Source organism: Scyliorhinus canicula, chromosome 16, assembly GCF_902713615.1.
Source record: "Scyliorhinus canicula chromosome 16, sScyCan1.1, whole genome shotgun sequence".
Lineage (NCBI taxonomy): Eukaryota > Metazoa > Chordata > Chondrichthyes > Carcharhiniformes > Scyliorhinidae > Scyliorhinus > Scyliorhinus canicula.
In genome coordinates this window covers 883736-905787 of record NC_052161.1, presented here as the reverse complement: position 1 = coordinate 905787, position 22052 = coordinate 883736, and the positions used below count along the sequence as shown (strand labels likewise).

Below are 22052 nucleotides of genomic sequence, written 5' to 3'. Positions count from 1 at the left end.
TACTGACCCTCTGACAGTGCGGCATTCCCTCAGTACTGACCCTCTGACAGTGCGGCACTCCCTCAGTACTGACCCTCCCACAGTGCGGCACTCCCTCAGTACTGACCCTCTGACAGTGCAGCACTCCCTCAGTACTGACCCTCTGACAGTGCAGCACTCCCTCAGTACTGACCCTCTGACAGTGCGGCACTCCCTCAGTACTGACCCTCTGACAGTGCGGCACTCCCTCAGTACTGACCCTCTGACAGTGCGGCACTCCCTCAGTACTGACCCTCTGACAGTGCGGCACTCCCTCAGTACTGACCCTCTGACAGTGCGGCACTCCCTCAGTACTGACCCTCTGACAGTGCGGCACTCCCTCAGTACTGACCCTCTGACAGTGCGGCACTCCCTCAGTACTGACCCTCTGACAGTGCGGCACTCCCTCAGTACTGACCTTCTGACAGTGCGGCACTCCCTCAGTACTGACCCTCTGACAGTGCGGCACTCCCTCAGTACTGACCCTCTGACAGTGCAGCACTCCCTCAGTACTGCACTGAAGCTTGAACCCACATCTTGTGACTTAGAGTCTTGCCCACTGAGCTGACTGAATTACATATTTGGTTTAAAATGTTAAAAGGAGTTTCACATGCCGAATCCCTTGGGGCTCAGATTAATGCCTGCCTATTAGTGTTAGTTATCAGACGTTACTTACCCGATGAACTCAAGCACCAACGAGATTTCAAGATGAGGTGAAGGACGGTCCAAGGGAACCATGGGCAATGCCAACTTCTTACCCAGCGATCGGATACGGCTCACTTTTCCATTGCTGGGCACCGGGCCAACTGGATAGCCAAAAGAAAACCACAGGGAACTGTCAGTCGGCGAGATAGCGCACATGCAGAAGAAATCTGCTTTTTACAGCATCTTTAGTAAAGCCATGACAAAGCCATATTGACTATTCTTGATCAAACGTTGCTTCTCCGAGTGGAGATAGATTCTCTCCTTCAGAATCTTCTCCATTAGTTTCCCCATCACTGATGTGAGACGTGAGCTGGGTGTTGTCAGCATTCGTATGAGGAGGCAGTGGTTTAGTCGTATTGTCACTGGACTAGTAATTCAGAGACCCAAGGGGGATCTGGGTTCGAATCCCACCATGGCAGATGGTGAAATTGGATTGGATTTGTTTATTGTCACGTGTACCGAGGTACAGTGAAAAGTATTTTTCTGCGAGCAGCTCAACAGATCATTAAGTACATGGGAAGAAAAGGGAATAAAGGAAAATACATAATAGGGCAACACAAGGTACACAATGTAACTACATAAGCACTGGCATCGGTTGAAGCATACAGGGTGTAGTGTTAATGAGGTCAGTCAATAAGAGGGTCGTTTAGGAGTCTGGTAACAGCGGGGAAGAAGCTGTTTTTGAGTCTGAAAGTTGAATTCAATAAAAATCTGGAATTAAAACTCTAACGATGACCATGAAACCATTGTCAATTGTCGTAAAAACCCATCTGGTTCACTAATGTCCTTCAGGGAAGGAAATCTGCCGTCCTTACCTGGTGTGGTCTACATGTGACTTCAGACCCACAGCAATGTGGTGCCAATGAGGCTGGTTTAGCACAGTGGGCTAAACAGCTGGCAGAACAGCAGCGTGGGTTCAATTCCCTTACCGGCTTCCCCGAACAGGCGCCGAAATGTGGCGACTAGGGGCTTTTCACAGTAACTCCATTGAAGCCTCATTGTGACAATAAGCGATTATTATTATTTTAAATTTCCTCAGAGATGGGCACATCCCATAAACAAATTTCTTAAAATGCAACCTGGCACTTTCGGATGCATTTGTGGATTGGCAAAATGTAGACAAGAAAAAAGGATAGATCCTTGGGGCACATGAATGCAATGGTCCTGGAGCAATAAGAAAAGCCAATGCAGGAGATTCTCTGGCTACAATGGGATCAGAAAAGAATGAAGCAAGGCCAGTCCAGTGAAATAGTCACACTGAAACCAACAGGACTGAGCGAGACACTTTCACACCAAGTGGATGCCGATGCCTCCTAGCAACATGAAATGTTCAGTGTGATTTTGGATACTTGTTCTCCTTGGTGGCAGTGTTGTGAGTGAAATGCACTGAGCTTTGGAGAAGTCACATCTACGTTTACATTGTTCACCCCACCATCGCCCCCACTCCCAATCTGGTCAAAGCATCAGTAGCAGAATGTGTACGAGGCACCGATGACCTCTGCTACAGGCCGATATTCAATTACCCGAGTGCAAGCAGGAAGTGGTCTCCCTGTACACCTGGCTGAACGGCGAGAAGCAGCCACAACTCAGATGGAAGTGGAAGGAGTGTAAACTAGGGTTTTAGATTGCCTACGTTTTAATTCAAAAATGAAATTCTCCTCCCTGCACAGCACACATCGAAATCCACAGAAAGGTCAAGTTCACCCTTTCAGCCAGGTAACTGTTGCTGCCACAGTTGCTCCTTCACAGCATCGCCCAAAGGCCAGGCAGGGCTTGTGTCTGCTAATTAGTCAGCAAGGTGACATACCATAGAGCCAATGGTGATCAATTGGCAAGAAAACGTGATGTTGCACTCAAATCTCAGGCTGAACACTAAATATTATCTGTGATCACAAAACAGTCAATTCTAATTCTGCGCAGATTGACTGTTAGCAGGGGCATGGCTTGAGGCATGACTGGGACAAGGAAGGAAGAACCCAGACGAATGAACTGATTGAAACACTGTTCAGGAGCCCGCAGCTGCCCACATGATCAGCGTTACAGACTTCAGTCTGTCCTGGAGATCAGATGGAACCATCAGACCTTGGGCAGGTTTGATCGGCAGCGCAATCTGGGTAAAAAGACTAACTCATTGAGTTTGGTATCCAAGAGCTCTGGAAACACTGTTATGCACAGGGTGCATTGGGCAGAATCCCACGGGGTACCAACACCCAGCACATCCAACTGAGAGTCCTCAAGGTGGAAAATTCATTATTCTTCTGATGTACTCATAGTGAGCGTGCAGTGAAACAATTGAGAAATAGGGCTAGCTGGAGGTTAAAGCAGCTGTGCTGCCCTCAGTTATTGTGGTGTGTCAGAGATACTGACTTACTTCAGCAGGAGATGCGTGTCCGTCAACAAACTTAGTGGTTATGTTCTGGAGATGCCATTTCAGTGAACAAAGAAGCTTCAGTATATTCCACACACACAACACACTACCAGAATCCAGAGGTCATATCACAGAGAACTAGGCACAAGTCTTGAGAACTCACCTGGTTTGGGAACCTCAAGTCCCCGCTCTCTGTAGAAATCATGAAGCCGCTTTTTTTCATCTAAATACAAAGAGGTTCACATCACTCACGGATTAAACATCAGAATGAGACAATTTAACGTTTAAATTCCGACAGTACTAATCACAACTGACTAGTGAGGGGAATAACCCCTGATAGAGTCCAGCAGCCAAAGCCTAAGTTCCGACCGGAATGCAGACGGTTAACCCCCAGTGCCCACCACACCCAGACTGTAACAGTGACATTAACCCCCAGTGCCCACCACACCCAGACTGTAACAGTGACATTAACCCTCAATGTCCATTACACCCAGACTGGGACAGTGACATTAACCCCCAGTGTCCATTACACCCAGACTGTAACAGTGACATTGACTCCCAATGTCCATTACACCCAGGCTGTAACAGTGACATTACCACCCAATGTCCATTACACCCAGACTGTAACAGTGACATTGACTCCCAATGTCCATTACACCCAGACTGTAACAGTGACATTGACTCCCAATGTCCATTACACCCAGACTGTAACAGTGACATTAACACCTCAATGTCCATTACACCCAGACTGTAACAGTGACATTAACCCTCAATGTCCATTACACCCAGACTGTAACAGTGACATTAACCCCCAGTGCCCACCACACCTAGACTGTAGCAGTGACATTAACTCCTCAATGTCCATTACACCCAGACTGTAACAGTGACATTAACTCCTCAATGTCCATTACACCCAGACTGTAACAGTGACATTAACTCCTCAATGTCCATTACACCCAGACTGTAACAGTGACATTGACTCCCAATGTCCATTACACCCAGACTGTAACAGTGACATTAACTCCTCAATGTCCATTACACCCAGACTGTAACAGTGACATTAACACCTCAATGTCCATTACACCCAGACTGTAACAGTGACATTAACTCCTCAATGTCCATTACACCCAGACTGTAACAGTGACATTAACTCCTCAATGTCCATTACACCCAGACTGTAACAGTGACATTAACTCCTCAATGTCCATTACACCCAGACTGTAACAGTGACATTAACACCTCAATGTCCATAACACCCAGACTGTAGCAGTGACATTAACTCCTCAATGTCCATTACACCCAGGCTGTAACAGTGACATTAACACCTCAATGGCCATTACACCCAGACTGTAACAGTGACATTAACTCCTCAATGTCCATTACACCCAGACTGTAACAGTGACATTAACTCCTCAATGTCCATTACACCCAGACTGTAACAGTGACATTAACACCTCAATGTCCATTACACCCAGACTGTAGCAGTGACATTAACTCCTCAATGTCCATTACACCTAGACTGGGACAGTGACATTAATTCTTTAATAATCATTGCACCTGGGTCTGCTGTGCCACTTTGTAGGAACAATGCAGGGCCTTGCTGTTGTTTATTTTGGCAAAGTAGCCTTTTATATGACCAGGCAGTAAAGAGAACCTTTAACTGCATTGTTCTGATATTTCCAATTCTCAAGAGAACTTGCTGAACTGGGAAACTGATCCATCCAATATGAATAGAGTGAAGATCATGGCTGGAAGTACTTATGCTATCCCTGACTATCAGAGAAAATCAAGACAGTGTTCTATAAAAGTTGTTCACTGTGATCCCCATCACTTACTGCTTTCTAAGTTAGGCACCAGCTTGTAAACAATATCTTGTAATTTTCTGTCTAGTCTAGAAAAATCAAAAAAACACAGGATCACACATTCATCAAAAATGACTAAATGGTAAAACTATGGCAGGGAGTTTAAATTTTATAAAGACTTATTTACAGCATGTGGGCATCACTGGTTAGGCCAGCATTTATTGTCCATCCCTAATTGCCCTTGAGAAGGAGCTGCCTTCTTGAACCATTGCTGTCCCTGAGGTGCAGGTGCACCCACAGTGCTGTTTGCCACAGTTTATGTGGGAAAGTGTGTGCTCACCCACTCTGGATTTCCAAGTCAAGTTGGCATCAGTTTCTTAATAGAGAGACTGGGTGCTGTGCACGTCTTAAAGAATGTGTGTGTTTGAGTACTGAATCGCTAAGAGTTAATGCGATGTTAGAAAAACTAATCTGAAATGTAAATGAAATGCCTGCTTTCCTGCTTCTTTAAGATAAAGGTGAAATGTGAGTGTCCCTTTAAGAAAGGTTTTTGTCTTAGCACATGGCTTCAGTGATGTCATTGTGTGAGTGGAGCTGGGCTGTGGCTCTGGAGCTGTTTTTGGTTTTGCTTTCACATTTGGCTGCTGTGGACTCAGAGAACAGAGTGTTTTGGCCTGTCTCTCTATTTTCATTTTAAATATCTGTTCCCGTAAAAATCACCTTGGTGGTGGATTTGGATATACTTTGCTTTCCAAAAGGGTTTAAACCTGCTGGTGAGGCGGTGTCCTTGCAGAAAGCCTGTCTTCACATTGACGATACCCTCCATTATGTTGTGTGGCGCTACCACCTTGTTACATAGATTTTGAACAGATCTACCAAAGACTGGGCATCCATGAAGCGCGATGGGCCATCAGCAGCAGAATCGTATTCAACCACAATCTGCAACCTCATCACCCAGCATATCCCCCACTCCACCATTACCACCAAGCCTGGGGACCTTTTCTTTATTCGTTCATGGGATTTAGATGTTGCAGGGCACCATTTATTGCCCACCCCTAGTTGCCCCTGAACTAAGTGGCTGGTTAGGCTGTTTCAGAGGGCATTTAAGAATCAACCATATTGCTGTGGGCCTGGACTCACATGTAGGCCGGACCGGATAAGGACGACAGATTTCCTTCCCTAAAGGCCATTAGTGACCCAGATGGGTTTTTACGACAATGGTTTTATGGTCATCATTAGAATTTTAATTCCAGATGCTTAATGAATGTTCCTAAATCTATAGAGGAATATGGATAAAGATGAGTACTTGGTGTTTGTGGCAGATTAGCCATAATCCGTTGAATAGTGGAAACAATCAAGCTGGAGTGAATAAATACCCTCCTCCTGTTCCAATGGCCACCCATTCATCCTTCCCCCGCTCACTGAACCCCCCTCCCCCCACTCACTGAACCCCCTTCACCCCACTCACTGTACCCCCCTCCCCCCTGCTCACTGTACCCCCCTGCCCCCACTCACTGTACCTACCACTCACTGAACCCCCCTCCCCCACTCACTGTACCCCCCTCCCCCCCACTCACTGTACCCCCCTCCCCCCCACTCACTGTACCTCCCACTCACTGAACCCCCCTCCCCCCCACTCACTGTACCTCCCACTCACTGAACCCCCCTCCCCCCCACTCACTGTACCCCCCTCCCCCCACACACTGAACCCCCCTCCCCCCCACTCACTGTACCTCCCACTCACTGAACCCCCCTCCCCCCACACACTGAACCCCCTCCCCCCCACTCACTGTACCCCCCTCCCCCCACACACTGAACCCCCCTCCCCCCCACTCACTGTACCCCCCCACTCACTGTACCCCCTCCCCCCCACTCACTGTACCCCCCCACTCACTGTACCCCCTCCCCGCACTCACTGTACCCCCCACTCACCGTACCCCCCACTCACTGTATCCCCTCCCCCACTCACTGTACCCTCCTCCCCCCACTCACTGTACCCCCCACCCCCCACTCACTGTACCCCCCACACTGTACCCCCACACTGTACCCCGCCCTCCCCAGCGCACTGTACCCCGTCCTCCCCCCCACTCACTGTACCTCCCACTCACTGAACCCCCCTCCCCCCCACTCACTGTACCCCCCCACTCACTGTACCCCCTCCCCCCCACTCACTGTACCCCCCCACTCACTGTACCCCCTCCCCGCACTCACTGTACCCCCACTCACCGTACCCCCCACTCACTGTATCCCCTCCCCCACTCACTGTACCCTCCTCCCCCCACTCACTGTACCCCCCACCCCCCACTCACTGTACCCCCCACACTGTACCCCCACACTGTACCCCGCCCTCCCCAGCGCACTGTACCCCGTCCTCCCCCCCACTCACTGTACCTCCCACTCACTGAACCCCCCTCCCCCCCACTCACTGTACCCCCCTCCCCCCACACACTGAACCCCCCTCCCCCCCACTCACTGTACCCCCGCCCCCACTCACTGTACCCCCCCACTGTACCCCTCCCACTCACTGTACCCCGCCATCCCCCGCCCTCCCCGTGCACTGTACCCCGTCCTCCCCAGCGCACTGTACCCCGCCCTCCCCCGCGCACTGTACCCCGCCCTCCCCCGCGCACTGTACCCCGCCCTCCCCCGCGCACTGTACCCCGCCCTCCCCCGCGCACTGTACCCCGCCCTCCCCCGCGCACTGTACCCCGCCCTCCCCCGCGCACTGTACCCCGCCCTCCCCCCGCGCACTGTACCCCGCCCTCCCCCGCGCACTGTACCCCGCCCTCCCCAGCGCACTGTACCCCACCCTCCCCCACGCACTTTACCCCGCCCTCCCCAGCGCTCTGTACCCCGCCCTCCCCAGCGCACTGTACCCCGCCCTCCCCAGCGCACTGTAGCCCGCCCTCCCCCGCGCTCTGTACTCCGCACTCCCCCGCGCACTGTACTCCGCACTCCCCCGCGCACTGTACTCCGCACTCCCCCGCGCACTGTACTCCGCACTCCCCCGCGCACTGTACTCCGCACTCCCCCCGCTCACCGTACCCCACCCTCCCCCCCCCGCTCACCGTACCCCACCCTCCCCCGCTCACCGTACCCCCACCCTCCCCCCCCGCTCACCGTACCCCACCCTCCACCCCGCACACCGTACCCCACCCTCCCCCGCTCACCGTACCCCACCCTCCCCCCCCGCTCACCGTACCCCACCCTCCCCCCGCTCACCGCACCCCACCCTCCCCCCCGCTCACCGTACCCCCCCCTCCCCTACCCCACCCTCCCCCCCGCTCACCGTACCCCACCCTCCCCCCCGCTCACCGTACCCCACCCTCCCCCGCACACCGTACCCCACCCTCCCCCCCGTTCACCCTACCCCCCCCCCCCCCCCCGCTCACCGTACCCCACCCTCCTCCCGGTCACCGTACTCCACCCTCTCCCCGCTCACCGTACCCCACCCTCCCCCCCGCTCACCGTACCCCACCCTCTCCCCCGCTCACCGTACCCCACCCTCTCCCCCGCTCACCGTACCCCACCCTCCCCCGCACACCGTACCCCACCCTCTCCCCCGCTCACCGTACCCCACCCTCTCCCCCGCTCACCGTACCCCACCCTCCCCCCCGCACACCGTACTCCACCCTCCCCCCCGCTCACCGTACCCCACCCTCCCCTCCGCTCACCGTACCCCACCCTCCCCCCCGCTCACCGTACCCCACCCTCCCCCCGTACCCCACCCTCCACCCCGCTCACCGTACCCCACCCTCCCCCCCGCTCACCGTACCCCACCCTCCCCCCCCGCTCACCGTACCCCACCCTCCCCCCCCGCTCACCGTACCCCACCCTCCCCCCCGCTCACCGTACCTCACCCTCCCCCCCCGCTCACCGTACCTCACCCTCCCCCCCCGCTCACCGTACCCCACCCTCCCCCCCCGCTCACCGTACCCCACCCTCCCCCCCCCGCTCACCGTACCCCACCCTCCCCCCCCCGCTCACCGTACCCCACCCCCCCCCCCCGCTCACCGTACCCCACCCTCCCCCCCGCTCACCGTACCCCACCCTCCCCCCCGCTCACCGTACCCCACCCTCCCCCCCCGCTCACCGTACCCCACCCTCCCCCCCGCTCACCGTACCTCACCCTCCCCCCCGCTCACCGTACCCCACCCTCCCCCCCGCTCACCGTACCCCACCCTCCACCCCGCTCACCTTATGTTGTACAGCGGTTGTGTCTGATGGACAATAATGTTGCATTTTGGACAACGGTTGCTGTAGTCAAAATGTTTGACAATACAGCTCTTACAGACTGCAGAGACAGAAGGGAAGAATTTCACAATTTAAGCAGTATGCACTTTAAATGTTCTGATAATTAAACAATAAACTCCAGCGACAAATCTGCTGACAGAAACGTTGTCTTCCCGTTTCAGTTTGTGAATTCTGAACACAGATACTGTCAATGATCCTGAGGGACACGCGTTAAATAAGAAAAAAACCCATTACCTCGGAGGTGAACCCTGAATGAGAGGGCGTGATCTCCAATTTCCAGCGAGATCTCTCAGTAGTGAAATCAGGAAGAAGGGGAAACCGAATCTGGAACTTTCAAGACAGGGATGGATTTTTGTTGGCTAAAAGGGTCGAAGGATATGAAGCAAAGGCAGGAAATGGAATTTTGCTGAGGATCGGCCTTGAGGGGCTGAATGGCCTCTTCCTGTTCCTCCGTGTGATCTTGACGGAACCAAAATCACCGCTGCATTTCCCACAGAGATCACACAACATATTTCACTCAACGTGAAACGCTTCGGGATGTGTCTGAAACTTGACACAATGCAACAAAACCGTAATAGCTTTATTTTTATACATCCTAACAAGCACAACAGTGGTGGAAAATGCCCCCTGTGGAAGAACATTTGGTGTAACTGTACTCACATGTGTGCAGGCATTCTGTGATGGTGGTTGCATCAATGAAGTAGCCTCCACAGACAGGACACAGAATATACGGATTCACGTCTGCCAGACAAATATTCTGTTGTAAAAATAACAGATCCTCTCAGTACTTATCTCACATTCTGGCAAAAGGTCTACTGATATTAAAATTCCTCTGCCCAGAGCATTTACTGCTTAGAGAAGCCTTGTGCTGCATTATTTGGGACGTTCAATGTGTCAAAGGTGCGATATGAATACAAATTGCTGCTGGCTCTCTCAGCCATTCTATTACAGTTCTGAAGCAATTAAATTGTACCATTTGAATTTAGACAATTACTTTTGGTTTGGATAACCCATGGCACTGGTTCGAGGAAAACTTTCACCTGTTAAAGTTCTTGTAAATCTTGCTGATGTGACCATAAGACATTGGAGCAGAATTAGAAGTACATCCCTGGTCTTGTACACATGAATGCTAACATTGCATTTGCCTTTCTAACTGCCGACTGAACCATTCCTCCTTCCATCGTGCATAACCTCACACTTTTCTACATTGTATTTCTTTTTTTATAAATTTAGAGTATCCAATTCAGTTTTTCATATTAAGGGCCAATTTCCTTCATTACATGTTTTTAAGGTAAAGATAGATAGTTTTTTGAAGAATAAAGGGATTAAGGGTTATGGTGTTCGGGCCGGAAAGTGGAGCTGAGTCCACAAAAGATCAGCCATGATCTCATTGAATGGCTCGAGGGGCCAGATGGCCTACTCCTGCTCCTAGTTCTTATGTTCAATTTAGTGTGGCCAACCCACCTAGCCTGCACATCTTGGGTTGTGGGGGCGAAACCCACGCAAACACGGAGAGAATGTGCAAACTCCACACGGACAGTGACCCGGGGCCGGGATCGAACCTGGGACCTCGGCGCTGTGAGGCTGCCACTTCTTTGCCCACTCTCCTAGCCTGTCCAAGTCCTTCCTTTTCTTGGGATCTACTACCAACCTGATTTTCCCAGTCCACTTGCATATTGCATAACTACATCATAATATTCCAACATGTTTAATTCATTATCCTTGGATGAAGCATCCAATTATTTAATGAATTGTTTGAACAAACTTCTTATTTCCCCTGCTTTGCTGCCATAATTAAACACACCGTATAAATCACCATGGACTGCATAATCTGGGTGCAAACTGTACCCTCCGGAACAGGATCCTCTGCATGGTGCTCCTCTCAGATCTCTGTCACTCTCCGGTAACTCTCATTATGCTAAAAATGTGGAATACTACTCACTGAGATTATATTCAGTGTGATTGTCTTCTATTAAAGTTTTGTGTCTGCACAGACTTCCAGATTATAAATCCTTGCCAATGGAATTAAGAGTGTAAACTGTCACACTGTAATTACACTCTCCCGCCAACAGGGGCACTGCTGCATCACCAATGATGCGAGTGGAAAAGTGAGACGGTAATTAGCGTGTTAACTTCACACAGTTTCGGGCAGCACGGTGGCACAGTGGTTAGCACTGCTGCCTCATGGCGCCGAGGTCCCAGGTTTGATTCCAGCCCCGGGTCACTGGTGTGGAGTTTGCACATTATCCCCCTGTCTGCCTGGGTCTCGCCAAAGATGTGCAGGTTAGGTGGATGGCCATGCTAAATTGCCCCTTAATTGGAAAAAAATTCACAGTTTCCATTAGAAATGGGGAGGTGGGACTTTAAACACCAGAAATATCAACGCTGGAGGATCTGGGTCTAGGTCGAGATTGGGTAAGAGGCCGGTGGCGGCCAAGGTCCTGAGGTGGGGGGGGGGGGGGGGGGGGAGTGGATCCGTGGAGATTTGCCAGGCCAAGGGTGAAGGAGTTTTCCTTCTTCTCCCATGTGCACGAGGCGTACTCGCGGATTGATTTTTTTCCTGGTAAGTAGGGCGTTAATCCCGAGAGTGGAGGGGGCGGAGTATTTGGCCATTGCCATCTCGGACCATGCCCACACTGAGTGGAGTTGGGGCTGAGGGAGGAGAGAGGCCAACGCCCTCTGTGGAAAATGGACGTGGGGCTACTGGCAGATGAGAAGGTCTGTGGGCGGGTCCGGAGGTGTACCCAAAACTATGTGGAGACCAATGATAATGGTGAGGTTTCGGTGAGTGTGGTCTGGGAGGCGCTGAAAGCAGTTGTCAGAGGGGAACTAATCTCGGTCAGGGCCCACAGAGAGAAGAGGGATAGGATAGGGAGGGAGAGATTGGTGGGGGAGATACTCAGGGTGGACAGGAGGTCTGCAGAATCCCCCGAGGAGAGGTTGTTGAAGGAGCAGCGGAGCCTGCAGGCGGAGTGTGACTTGCTAACCACGGGGAAGGCTGAGGCTCAGTTGAGGAAGGTACAGGGAGCAATGTACGAGTATGGGGAGAAGGCAAGTAGGATGTTGGCACATCAGCTGCGAAAGAGAGAGGCGGCCAAGGAGATTGGAGACGGGGTGGGGGGGGGGGGGGGGGTAACATGGTGCTGAGCTTGGCAAGGATTAACGAGATCTTCAAGGACTTTTATGGCAAACTGTACGAGTCAGAGCCCGGGGGGGGGGGGGGGGGGGGGGGGGGGGGGGAGAGATGAGGCAGTTCCTGGACCAACTTAGGTTTCCACAGGTGGAGGAGGGACGAATAGAGGGATTGGGGGCCCCGATCGAGATGGAGGAACTGGTTAAGGGGCTAGAGGGCATGCATGCGGGCAAGGTCCCGGGACCGGATGGGTATCCCGTAGAGTTTTATAGGAAATTCTCGGAGCTGCTGGGTCCGCTGTTGTTGAGGACTTTCAATGAGGCTAAGGAAAAGGGAACCCTTCCCCCGACGATGTCGCAGGCTCTGATCTCGCTTATACTCAAGCAAGACAACGACCCGTTGCAATGTGGCTCCTGTAGGCCGATTTTGCTCCTTAATGTGGATGCCAAGCTGTTGGCTAAGATTTTGGCCACTAGGATTGAGGACTGTGTCCCGGGAGTGATTAATGAGGATCAGACGGGGTTTGTGAAGGGCAGGCAGCTGAATACGAATGCGTGGAGGCTCCTGAATGTGATCATGATGCCCTCGGACGGGGGGGATGTAGAAGTGGTGGAGGCAATGGACGCAGAAAAAGCCTTCGATCGGGTGGAGTGGGAGTACCTGTGGGAAGTGTTAGGCAGATTTGGGTTTGGAGAGGAATTTATAGGGTGGGTTAAATTGTTGTATCGGGCCCCGGTAGCGAGTGCGTCGACGAACCGGCTGCGGTCGAGGTACATCAGATTACATCGAGGGACGAGGCAGGGGTGCCCCCAGTTCCCCCTGCTGTTTGCCCTGGCAATTGAGCCGCTGGCCATGGTGTTGAGGGAGTCCATAAACTGGAGGGGCTGGTTCAGGGGTGGGGATGGGGGTGTGGGAGGAGCACTGGTTTCACTATGCGGATGACCTGCTCCTGTATATTGCGGATCCGGTGGAGGGGCTGGGGGAAGTAATGCAGATTCTTAGGGATTTTGGAGACTTTTCGGGGTATAAGCTGAATGTTGGAAAAAGCGAGCTTTTCGTGATACAGGCGAGGGGCCAGGAAAAGAGACTGGAAGAGTTACACACACAATTTACAGTGCAGAAGGAGGCCATTCGGCCCATCGAGTCTGCACCGGCTCTTGGAAAGAGCACCCTACCCAAGGTCAACACCTCCACCCTATCTCCATAACCCAGTAACCCCACCCAACACTAAGGGCAATTTTGGACACTAAGGGCAATTTATCCTGGCCAATCCACCTAACCTGCACATCTTTGGACTGTTGGATCTTAAGTTACCGCTTAAGATGGTGGAGAGTAACTTTCGCTACTTGGGCATTCAGGTGGCTAAGAGCTGAGGTGCCGTGCACAAGCTCAATTTACCGCGACTCATGGATCAGATGGAGGAGGACTTTAAGAAGTGGGACATGCTACCGCTTTCCCTGGCAGGCAGGGTGCAGTCCGTAAAGATGTCGGTCCTCCCCAGGTTCTTGTTTGTCTTCCAGTGCCTTCCCATCCTCATCCCCAAGTCCTTTTTCAAGCGGGTCAATAGGATTATTATGGGATTTGTGTGGGCAAATAAGACCCCGCATGTTAAGAGACTGTTCTTGGAGCGCAGTCGGGGGGGTTGACACTGCCGAACTTTTGCAGCTATTACTGGGCAGCGAATATATCCATGATTCGGAAGTGGAAGTGGCGTCTTGTAAAGATACTAGCTTGGGGGCACTGATAACGGCACCGTTGCCGCTTCCGCCGACCTGGTATACCACGAGCCCTGTGGCGGCGGCGACATTGAGGATCTGGGGGCAGTGGAGACGGCACAGGGGCGAGGCAGGGGCTTCAGTCTGGGCCCCGATACGGAATAATCACAGGTTTGCTCCAGGTAGAATAGACGGGGGGTTCCTAAGTTGGCACAGGGCGGGTATCAGAAGGATGGGGGACTTGTTCATTGATGGGACTTTTGCTAGTCTGAGGGCGCTGGAGGAGAAATTTGGGCTACCCCCGGGGAACACCTTTAGGTACAGGCAGGTTCGGGCGTTCGTGAAAAAGCAGGTGGGGGAGTTCCCGCTGCTACCTGCCCGGAGGGTACAAGACAGGGTGGTCTCGGGCGTGTCGGTAGGGGATGGCAAGATATCGGAAATATACCAGGAGCTGCAGGAGGCCTCAGTGGAGGAGCTGAAGGGCAAGTGGGAGGAGGAGCTGGGTGAGGGCCTGTGGGCTGACGCCCTGGGCAGGGTCAATTCCTCCTCATCTTGCGCCAGGCTTACCCTGATTCAGTTTAAGGTGGTGCACTGGGCAATATGACAGTGGCGAGAATGGGTAAGTTCTTTGGGGTAGAGGACAGGTGTGTGAGGTGCTCGGGGAGCCCAGCAAATCATGTCTGGAGTGTTGGCTGTTAGATGTGTTAGATGCTGTGGTATGAAGAGGCAAGAGTTCAGCTCCTTTTTCACCAACACACCTTTAATGGTTCAAACTCACTCTGCACAGAACTCTACAGATCATCACAAGCTCCAGAGTCCACCTGAAGCCCCTTTACATATCAGTGTCAATCATTGAACACTTAACATAAATGAAACAATCATTGAACACTTAACATAAATGAGACAACTAATTGCAATGTCTCTTAACCCATTACTTAACATTGGCTAGTGTAGACTTGAGAGATGAACAGGCACTTCCAACACGGATGAAGGTTCAACTCAATTTTATTAAATACTCCTAACTAACTAACACACGATGACTGTGGGTCCAAATGATGCTAACTTAAACTTGAGTCCTAAGCCTTGTCCGAACCAGTTGATTCTCTCAGCACGTGGTGTGAGGCTGTGCTGGGCTGGATGAGTTCCTGTTACACTGAGAGGCAGCACCCAGAATGAGCAGGAACCATGGGGCCCTCTGCCTTTATAGTGTGTGTATTCTAACTGGTGATTGGCTGCGGTGTTTGTACATGTTGATTGGCCCCTGTACCATGATATGCTGTATATTATGACAATGTCAATATGTTCTGGCCATGCCCGGCACGTACAGGATTTTGGAAAGGCTTGGCAGGGGCTATGTCCAAAGTCTTGGACACTCGGGTAAATCCGAGCTGGGGGATGATATTCGGGGTATTGGATGATGTGGGAGTGTAGGAAAGAGGCCGGAGTTCTGGCCTTTGGTAGCCCGGAGACGGCCCTTGTTAATGTGGATGTGGACGGACACGGAGCCCCCCCCCCCCCCCCCCCAGCGTAGACAAGTTTTGAATAAAAACAAATTTTTAAAAAAACGCTGGAGGACCGCGGAGTCCTCCCGGGGGCGGGGCGAGGCAGGGTGCCGCCCCCCGCGTCACTGACCACGCCCCCATCCACATGGTAACCGCGGCCTCCTGTTGACTGACGGCTGCCTCGTGCCCGGCAGTTGGCTGTCTCGCACATGCGCATTGAGCTAACTCCTCCTGTATCCCAGCAGGCCCCGCGCCCTGACCAAAACACAGCAATGTTGGGAAAGTGCGGGAAAGGCCGGCGGCCCGGAGCTCAGCTCATCCCGGACCCGGCCCTCAGCCTGCCCGCCCCGGGACCCGGCCCCCAGCTCGGCCCGGTCCCGGCCCCCGGCCCCCAGCTCGGCCCGGTCCCGGCCCCCAGCTCGGCCCGGTCCCGGCCCCCAGCCCCCGGCCCCCGGCCCCGGAACTCAGCCACCTCACCTCATCCTGTCCCACTTCTTCCTCAGACGATTCGTCCTCCTGCCAGGACTCCAGCTCGCTGTTGCCGGCCGAGCAGCTGCGACTGTCCGAAGCCGGGAATCCCCCGAACTCCATCTCCTCCTCCGGCCCCGACATCGCTCAGCGCGCCGACAGGCAACCATGGGCCGGGCCGCGCGCCACCCGCCGCAGCTGGGAGTTGTAGTCCTGTTCGGGCGGACTACACCTCCCGGCATGCCGCAGGGCTGCACCGCCGTGCGCGGCGCCTGCTGGGAGCTGGAGACTACACCTCCCAGCATGCCGCGGGGCTGCAACGCCTTGCGCGGCGCCTGCTGGGAGCTGGAGACTACACCTCCCAGCATGCCGCGGGGCTGCGGCGCCTGCTGGGAGCTGGAGACTACACCACCCGGCATGCCGCGGGGCTGCAACGCCTTGCGCGGCGCCTGCTGGGAGCTGGAGACTACACCTCCCAGCATGCCGCGGGGCTGCAACGCCTTGCGCGGCGCCTGCTGGGAGCTGGAGACTACATCTCCCAGCATGCCGCGGGGCTGCAACGCCTTGCGCGGCGCCTGCTGGGAGCTGGAGACTACACCTCCCAGCATGCCGCGGGACTGCAACGCCTTGCGCGGCGCCTGCTGGGAACTGGAGTTTCAGCTGGAGACTACACCTCCCGGCATGCCGCGGGGCTGCACCGCCGTGCGCGGCGCCTGCTGGGAACTGGAGACTGCACCTCCCGGCATGCCGCGGAGTGGCAGCACCCCCTGCTGGTTAGCAGGCACAGTGCAGGGAGGTTCAATGCTCGACCCTCAGCCCACCCTGTCCCAGCCCCAGGGCAGGATCCTGCCCACCCTGTCCCAGCCCCAGGGCAGGATCCTGCTCACCCTGTCCCAGCCCCAGGGCAGGATCCTGCTCACCCTGTGCCAGCCCCAGGGCAGGATCAAGCTCACCCTGTGCCAGCCCCAGGGCAGGATCCTGCTCACCCTGTCCCAGCCCCAGGGCAGGATCCTGCTCACCCTGTGCCAGACCCAGGGCAGGATCCTGCTCACCCTGTCCCAGCCCCAGGGCAGGATCCTGCCCACCCTATCCCAGCCCCAGGGCAGGATCCTGCCCACCCTATCCCAACCCCAGGGCAGGATCCTGCTCACCCTGTCCCAGCCCCAGGGCAGGATCCTGCTCACCCTGTCCCAGCCCCAGGGCAGGATCAAGCTCACCCTGTGCCAGCCCCAGGGCAGGATCCTGCTCACCCTGTCCCAGCCCCAGGGCAGGATCCTGCTCACCCTGTCCCAGCCCCAGGGCAGGATCAAGCTCACCCTGTGCCAGCCCCAGGGCAGGATCCTGCTCACCCTGTCCCAGCCCCAGGGCAGGATCCTGCTCACCCTGTGCCAGACCCAGGGCAGGATCCTGCTCACCCTGTGCCAGACCCAGGGCAGGATCCTGCTCACCCTGTCCCAGCCCCAGGGCAGGATCCTGCCCACCCTATCCCAGCCCCAGGGCAGGATCCTGCCCACCCTATCCCAACCCCAGGGCAGGATCCTGCTCACCCTGTCCCAGCCCCAGGGCAGGATCCTGCTCACCCTGTCCCAGCCCCAGGGCAGGATCCTGCCCACCCTATCCCAGCCCCAGGGCAGGATCCTGCCCACCCTATCCCAACCCCAGGGCAGGATCCTGCTCACCCTGTCCCAGCCCCAGGGCAGGATCCTGCCCACCCTGTCCCAGCCCCAGGGCAGGATCCTGCCCACCCTGTCCCAGCCCCAGGGCAGGATCCTGCTCACCCTGTCCCAGCCCCAGGGCAGGATCCTGCCCACCCTGTGCCAGTCCCTGGGCAGGATCCTGATCCACCCGCACTGCCATTAACATCACCAAATACACATTCCCCTCCAATGCCAGCATTCCAGGATTTTGACTGGTTTGTTGTCACGTGTACCGAGGTACAGTGAAAAGTATTTTTCTGCGAGCAGCTCAACAGATCACTCAGTACATGAAAAGAAACGGAAAACAAAGAAAATACATAATAGGGCAACACAAGGTGTACAATGTAACTACATAAACACCGACATTGGGTGAAGCATACAGGGTGTAGTGTTAATGAGGTCAGTCAATAAGAGGGTCAATTAGGAGTCTGGTGACAGTGGGGAAGAAGCTGTTTTTGAGTCTGTTTGTGCATGTTCTCAGACTTCTGTATCTCCTGCCCAATGGAAGAGTGAGAAAGCCGGGTGGGAGGGGTCTTTGATTATACTGCCCACTTTCCCCAGGCAGCGGGAGGTGTAGATGGAGTCAATGAATGGGAGGCAGGTTCGTGTGATGGATTGGGTGGTGTTCACGACTCTGAAGTTTCTTGCGGTCCTGGGCCGAGCAGTTGCCATACCAGGCTGTGATGCAGCCCGATAGGATGCTTTCTATGGTGCATCTGTAAAAGTTGGTAAGAGTCAATGTGGACATGCTGAATTCCTTAGTTTCCTGAGGAAATATAGGCGCTGTTGTACTTTCTTGGTGGGTCGACCAAGACAGATTGTTGGTGAGGTGCACCCCTAGGAATTTGAAACTGCTAACCATCTCCACCTCGGCCCTGTTGATGCTGACAGGGGTGTGTACAGTACTTTGCTTCCTGAAGGCAATGACCAGCTCTTTAGTTTTGCTGACATTCTGGGTTAGATTGTTGTCATTGCACCATTCCACTAGGTTCTCTATCTCCTTCCTATATTCTGACTCATCATTGTTCGAGATCCAACCCACTATGGTCGTGTCGTTAGCAATCTTGTACATGGAGTCATTGAGGCACGTTGCCTGGTTCTTCTTTGGCACTGGTATGAAGATGGTCCTCTTGAAGCAGGTGGCAACCTCGGAAAGGAGTAGGGAGAGGTTGAAAATATCCACAACCACACCTGCCAGCTGGGCCGCACAGCCTCTGAGTGCACAACCAGGGACCCCATCCAAAACCATAGCCTTCCAAGGGTACACTTTCAGGAAGGCTGATCTGACTTCGGAAGCTGTGACAGTGGGCATGGGTGTGTCTGGGGCTGCTGGGGCAGTCGACAGTGGTTTGATCATTTCCGGCTCAAACCAAGCATAGAATGCATTGAGTCCATCGGGGAGGGGTGCGCTGCTGCCGGAGATACTGTTCAGCTTTGCTTTGTAGCCCGTTATGTTGTTTAGGCCTTGCCACAACTGACGAGAGTCTGTAATGCTAGTCTGTGGCTCTAGCTTGGTCTGATAGTCTCTCTTGGCATCCCAGATGGCTTTGGGGAGGTCGTACCTGGATTCTTGTATAGGTCAGGGTTGCCTTACTTGGACGCCTCAGATCTGGCCTTCAGTAAGGAGTCAATCTTCCAATTACGCTATGGTTTCCGGTTGAGGAGCGTACGTACTATTTTGAATTGAAAAGCCTTCAGGTTGTATGGCACAGTCCGGTGAGGCGGGGGGTGAGCCATATCTCTGTGAAACAGAGCACACAGCAGTCTCTTACTTCCCTCTGAGATGTAAGTCTGGCGTTAAGCTCATCCAGCTTCTTTCCGATCGCTTGGACGTTTGCCAGGAGTATGCTGTGGAGAAGAGTCTTGAAACTGTGTTGCTTCATTCTCACCTGCAGACCGCTGCCTTTCCCTTGCTTCCTCGGCTGCGTCTGGATGGTCCTGGCATCTGATGGGAGAAGTCTGACCTTGTGGAAGGTAGGTGGTTGTGCCTGGCGGGGGCCGGGGCACTGGATGCGGCTTTGAGGTTGCCGGAGGGAGTAATACCAAACTAGTAATCCAGCGGGAAAAACAGGAAACTCTGGGAAAACCCAGCGGGATCTGAGACTAACCCAGGATTCTCTCTTCACGGACGCTGCCAAACCTGCTCCATTTTTACTCATTTTCTGTTTTTATTTCAAGTAACCACTATTTTGTTTTTATGATAATCCAGCAGTCCGGACCAAAGCTCCGGGGCACAGGTTCCAGGTACACCATGGTTTCAATTCCATTAATAAATCTGAAATTCAAAGCTAATCTTAGGAATAGTGCCAAAGAAACCATTGGTGATTGTTGGAGTTATTCACTAATGGCCTTTAAAGGAAGGAAATCTGCTGTCTTCCCTGGTCTGTCCTACATAGACCCACAGCAACGTGGTTGATTCTTAAATGGCCTCTAAAATGGCGCAGCAAGTCACTCAGTTCTATCAAACTGCTACAAAGCCAACACAAAAGAATGAAAGTGGAGTGGCCACGTGGCATCAATCTCGGCACCGGAAAGAACAGTGGCAAATACAGATGTCTTGACATCTGGGGCCTTGTGCCAAAATTGGGAGAGTAGCCTGAAAGACTCAAACAGCGGCCTGATTATAACCCAGTAACCACCCCCTCGGTATGTCCTGGCCCACTAGCAGGTCAGACCCAGCAGAGATGGTGGCACAGTTTATACAGTTGCCCTGGGAATCTTCAACAATGAATCTGGACCCCAGGAAGTTTCATGGCTACAGGTTAAACATGGGCAAGGAAACCTCCTGCTGATTACCACGTACCAGCCACCATCAGCTGATGAATCAGTTACTCCTGCATGTTGAACATTAATTGGAGGAAGCACGGAGGGTGGGGTGAAGAATATGTTCTGCGTGGGGGACTTCAATGTCCATCACCAAGAGTGGCTCAGTAGCACCAACAGGCTGAGCTGGCCGAGTCCTAAAGGGCTTAGCTGCTAAACTGGGTCTGCAGCCCCAGCAGGAAAAACATAATTGACCTCTTCCTCACCAACTTGCCTGCTGCAGAAATATCCGTCCATGACAGTATCGGTAGGAGTGACCACTGCTACGTCCTTGTGAAGTCCAATCTTTACATTTTGGGTAGCATCCAGTGTTGTATCAAATTCACACTATCGAGCTAAACGTCTTGAAGACGCTATCAACTGTAAAATGGTTTCACCTTCTCCTGACCTCGGGGGTGGAACCAAAACCTTTCTGCAATCATATTGTAACTACCAACCGTGCTAAATGAGATAGATGGTGGTGGTTACACCTTCTTCTGGAGAGGACACCCTGAGGATCAGCGTAGGACAAATGGTTCCTCCATCAAGAACAAACAAGCCAAAGGACTCTCAGAACTTCCTGTCAGCATCAACAAGCATCTCATGACCTTCTGTCTACAATTTGCCAACAATGTCTGTCTGGCATTTGTCTAGCACAAGTTCTCTTGCAGGGCAGTGACGTCAATGTTGCCTGAGTTCACAAAAACAAGGGAGTTCTCCATTTCGGTTGATTGTTTTGCTCATTATCCATGAGGGTTCATACATTCCAGGTTAACTTTGATTTTCTGACCACAGTTGGATGAGCTGCTGGATGCGGTTTTCCAGCCAGATTGGGGATGTAATAGACTATTTTTAGGGCACCTTTTTGAGCCCTTTCCCTATGCGAGGTGAGCAGAGTGGATCCTGAAAGAGGGCAGCTCAGTTGTGAAGGAAGCTGCTGAAATGCTCTCCTGTTCCTATTGCAGGAGCGAGACGACTGAACTAAACTCCACCGCCTACATTCTGGTCCAGGACTGCAGCTACACAGGCTGCGGGGAACGGGAACCTCGAAACCCGCTGACTCTGCACGGCCCACTGCTGGGGGAAAAGTCTAAATACTCAGGCATAAAAGGGAAAGATTTTCTATTTGCTCGTTCAAGGGATTGTTTGTGCCACACTTTCCAAAACAGTCGGAAGGGAGTGTAGACCCTAGGAGCTAGGATCCAATAATGGCGCGGGAATCAGGTGCCATGGATACGTTTGATGAGGGTTATGAAACATGGAATTCATACGAGGAAAGATTCCAATTGTTTTTAATCGCTATTCAGACACCAGAAAGGTCACAACATCTCTCAGCTCAGTCGGGCGTAAAATGTTTCTGCTGCTACAGAATTTTGTTCACTCAGAAAAACCAGGAGACAAATCCTTCAGTGAATTAAAGAAACTCTTAGAGGGACATTTCTCCTAAACACTGATGCAGAAAGGTTTTGGTTCCACCACCGAGGTCAGGAGAAGGTGAGACCATTTTACAGTTGATAGCGTCTTCAAGAAGTTTAGCTCGATAGTGTGAATTTGATACAACACTGGATGATACTCTTCGAGACAGGCT

The 22052-nt window shown here is 53.2% G+C and overlaps 1 protein-coding gene across 2 annotated transcripts in view; it reads right to left on the bottom strand.

Annotated features, from left to right (window-relative positions):
• Positions 1 to 16182, bottom strand: part of pcgf6 (polycomb group ring finger 6) — a 94855-nt gene extending 78673 nt beyond the window's left edge. For both annotated transcript variants that reach the window (XM_038773280.1, XM_038773281.1), the window contains exons 1-6: positions 15975 to 16182; positions 9808 to 9904; positions 9091 to 9187; positions 4927 to 4982; positions 3255 to 3314; positions 695 to 824 (exon numbers count right to left, since the gene is read on the bottom strand). In XM_038773280.1, the coding sequence (XP_038629208.1) occupies positions 695 to 824; positions 3255 to 3314; positions 4927 to 4982; positions 9091 to 9187; positions 9808 to 9904; positions 15975 to 16109 (575 nt within the window). In that variant the 5' untranslated portion in view covers positions 16110 to 16182. The remainder of the gene's footprint in view (positions 1 to 694; positions 825 to 3254; positions 3315 to 4926; positions 4983 to 9090; positions 9188 to 9807; positions 9905 to 15974) is intronic.
• Between the last annotated feature and the right edge of the window lie 5870 nt (positions 16183 to 22052).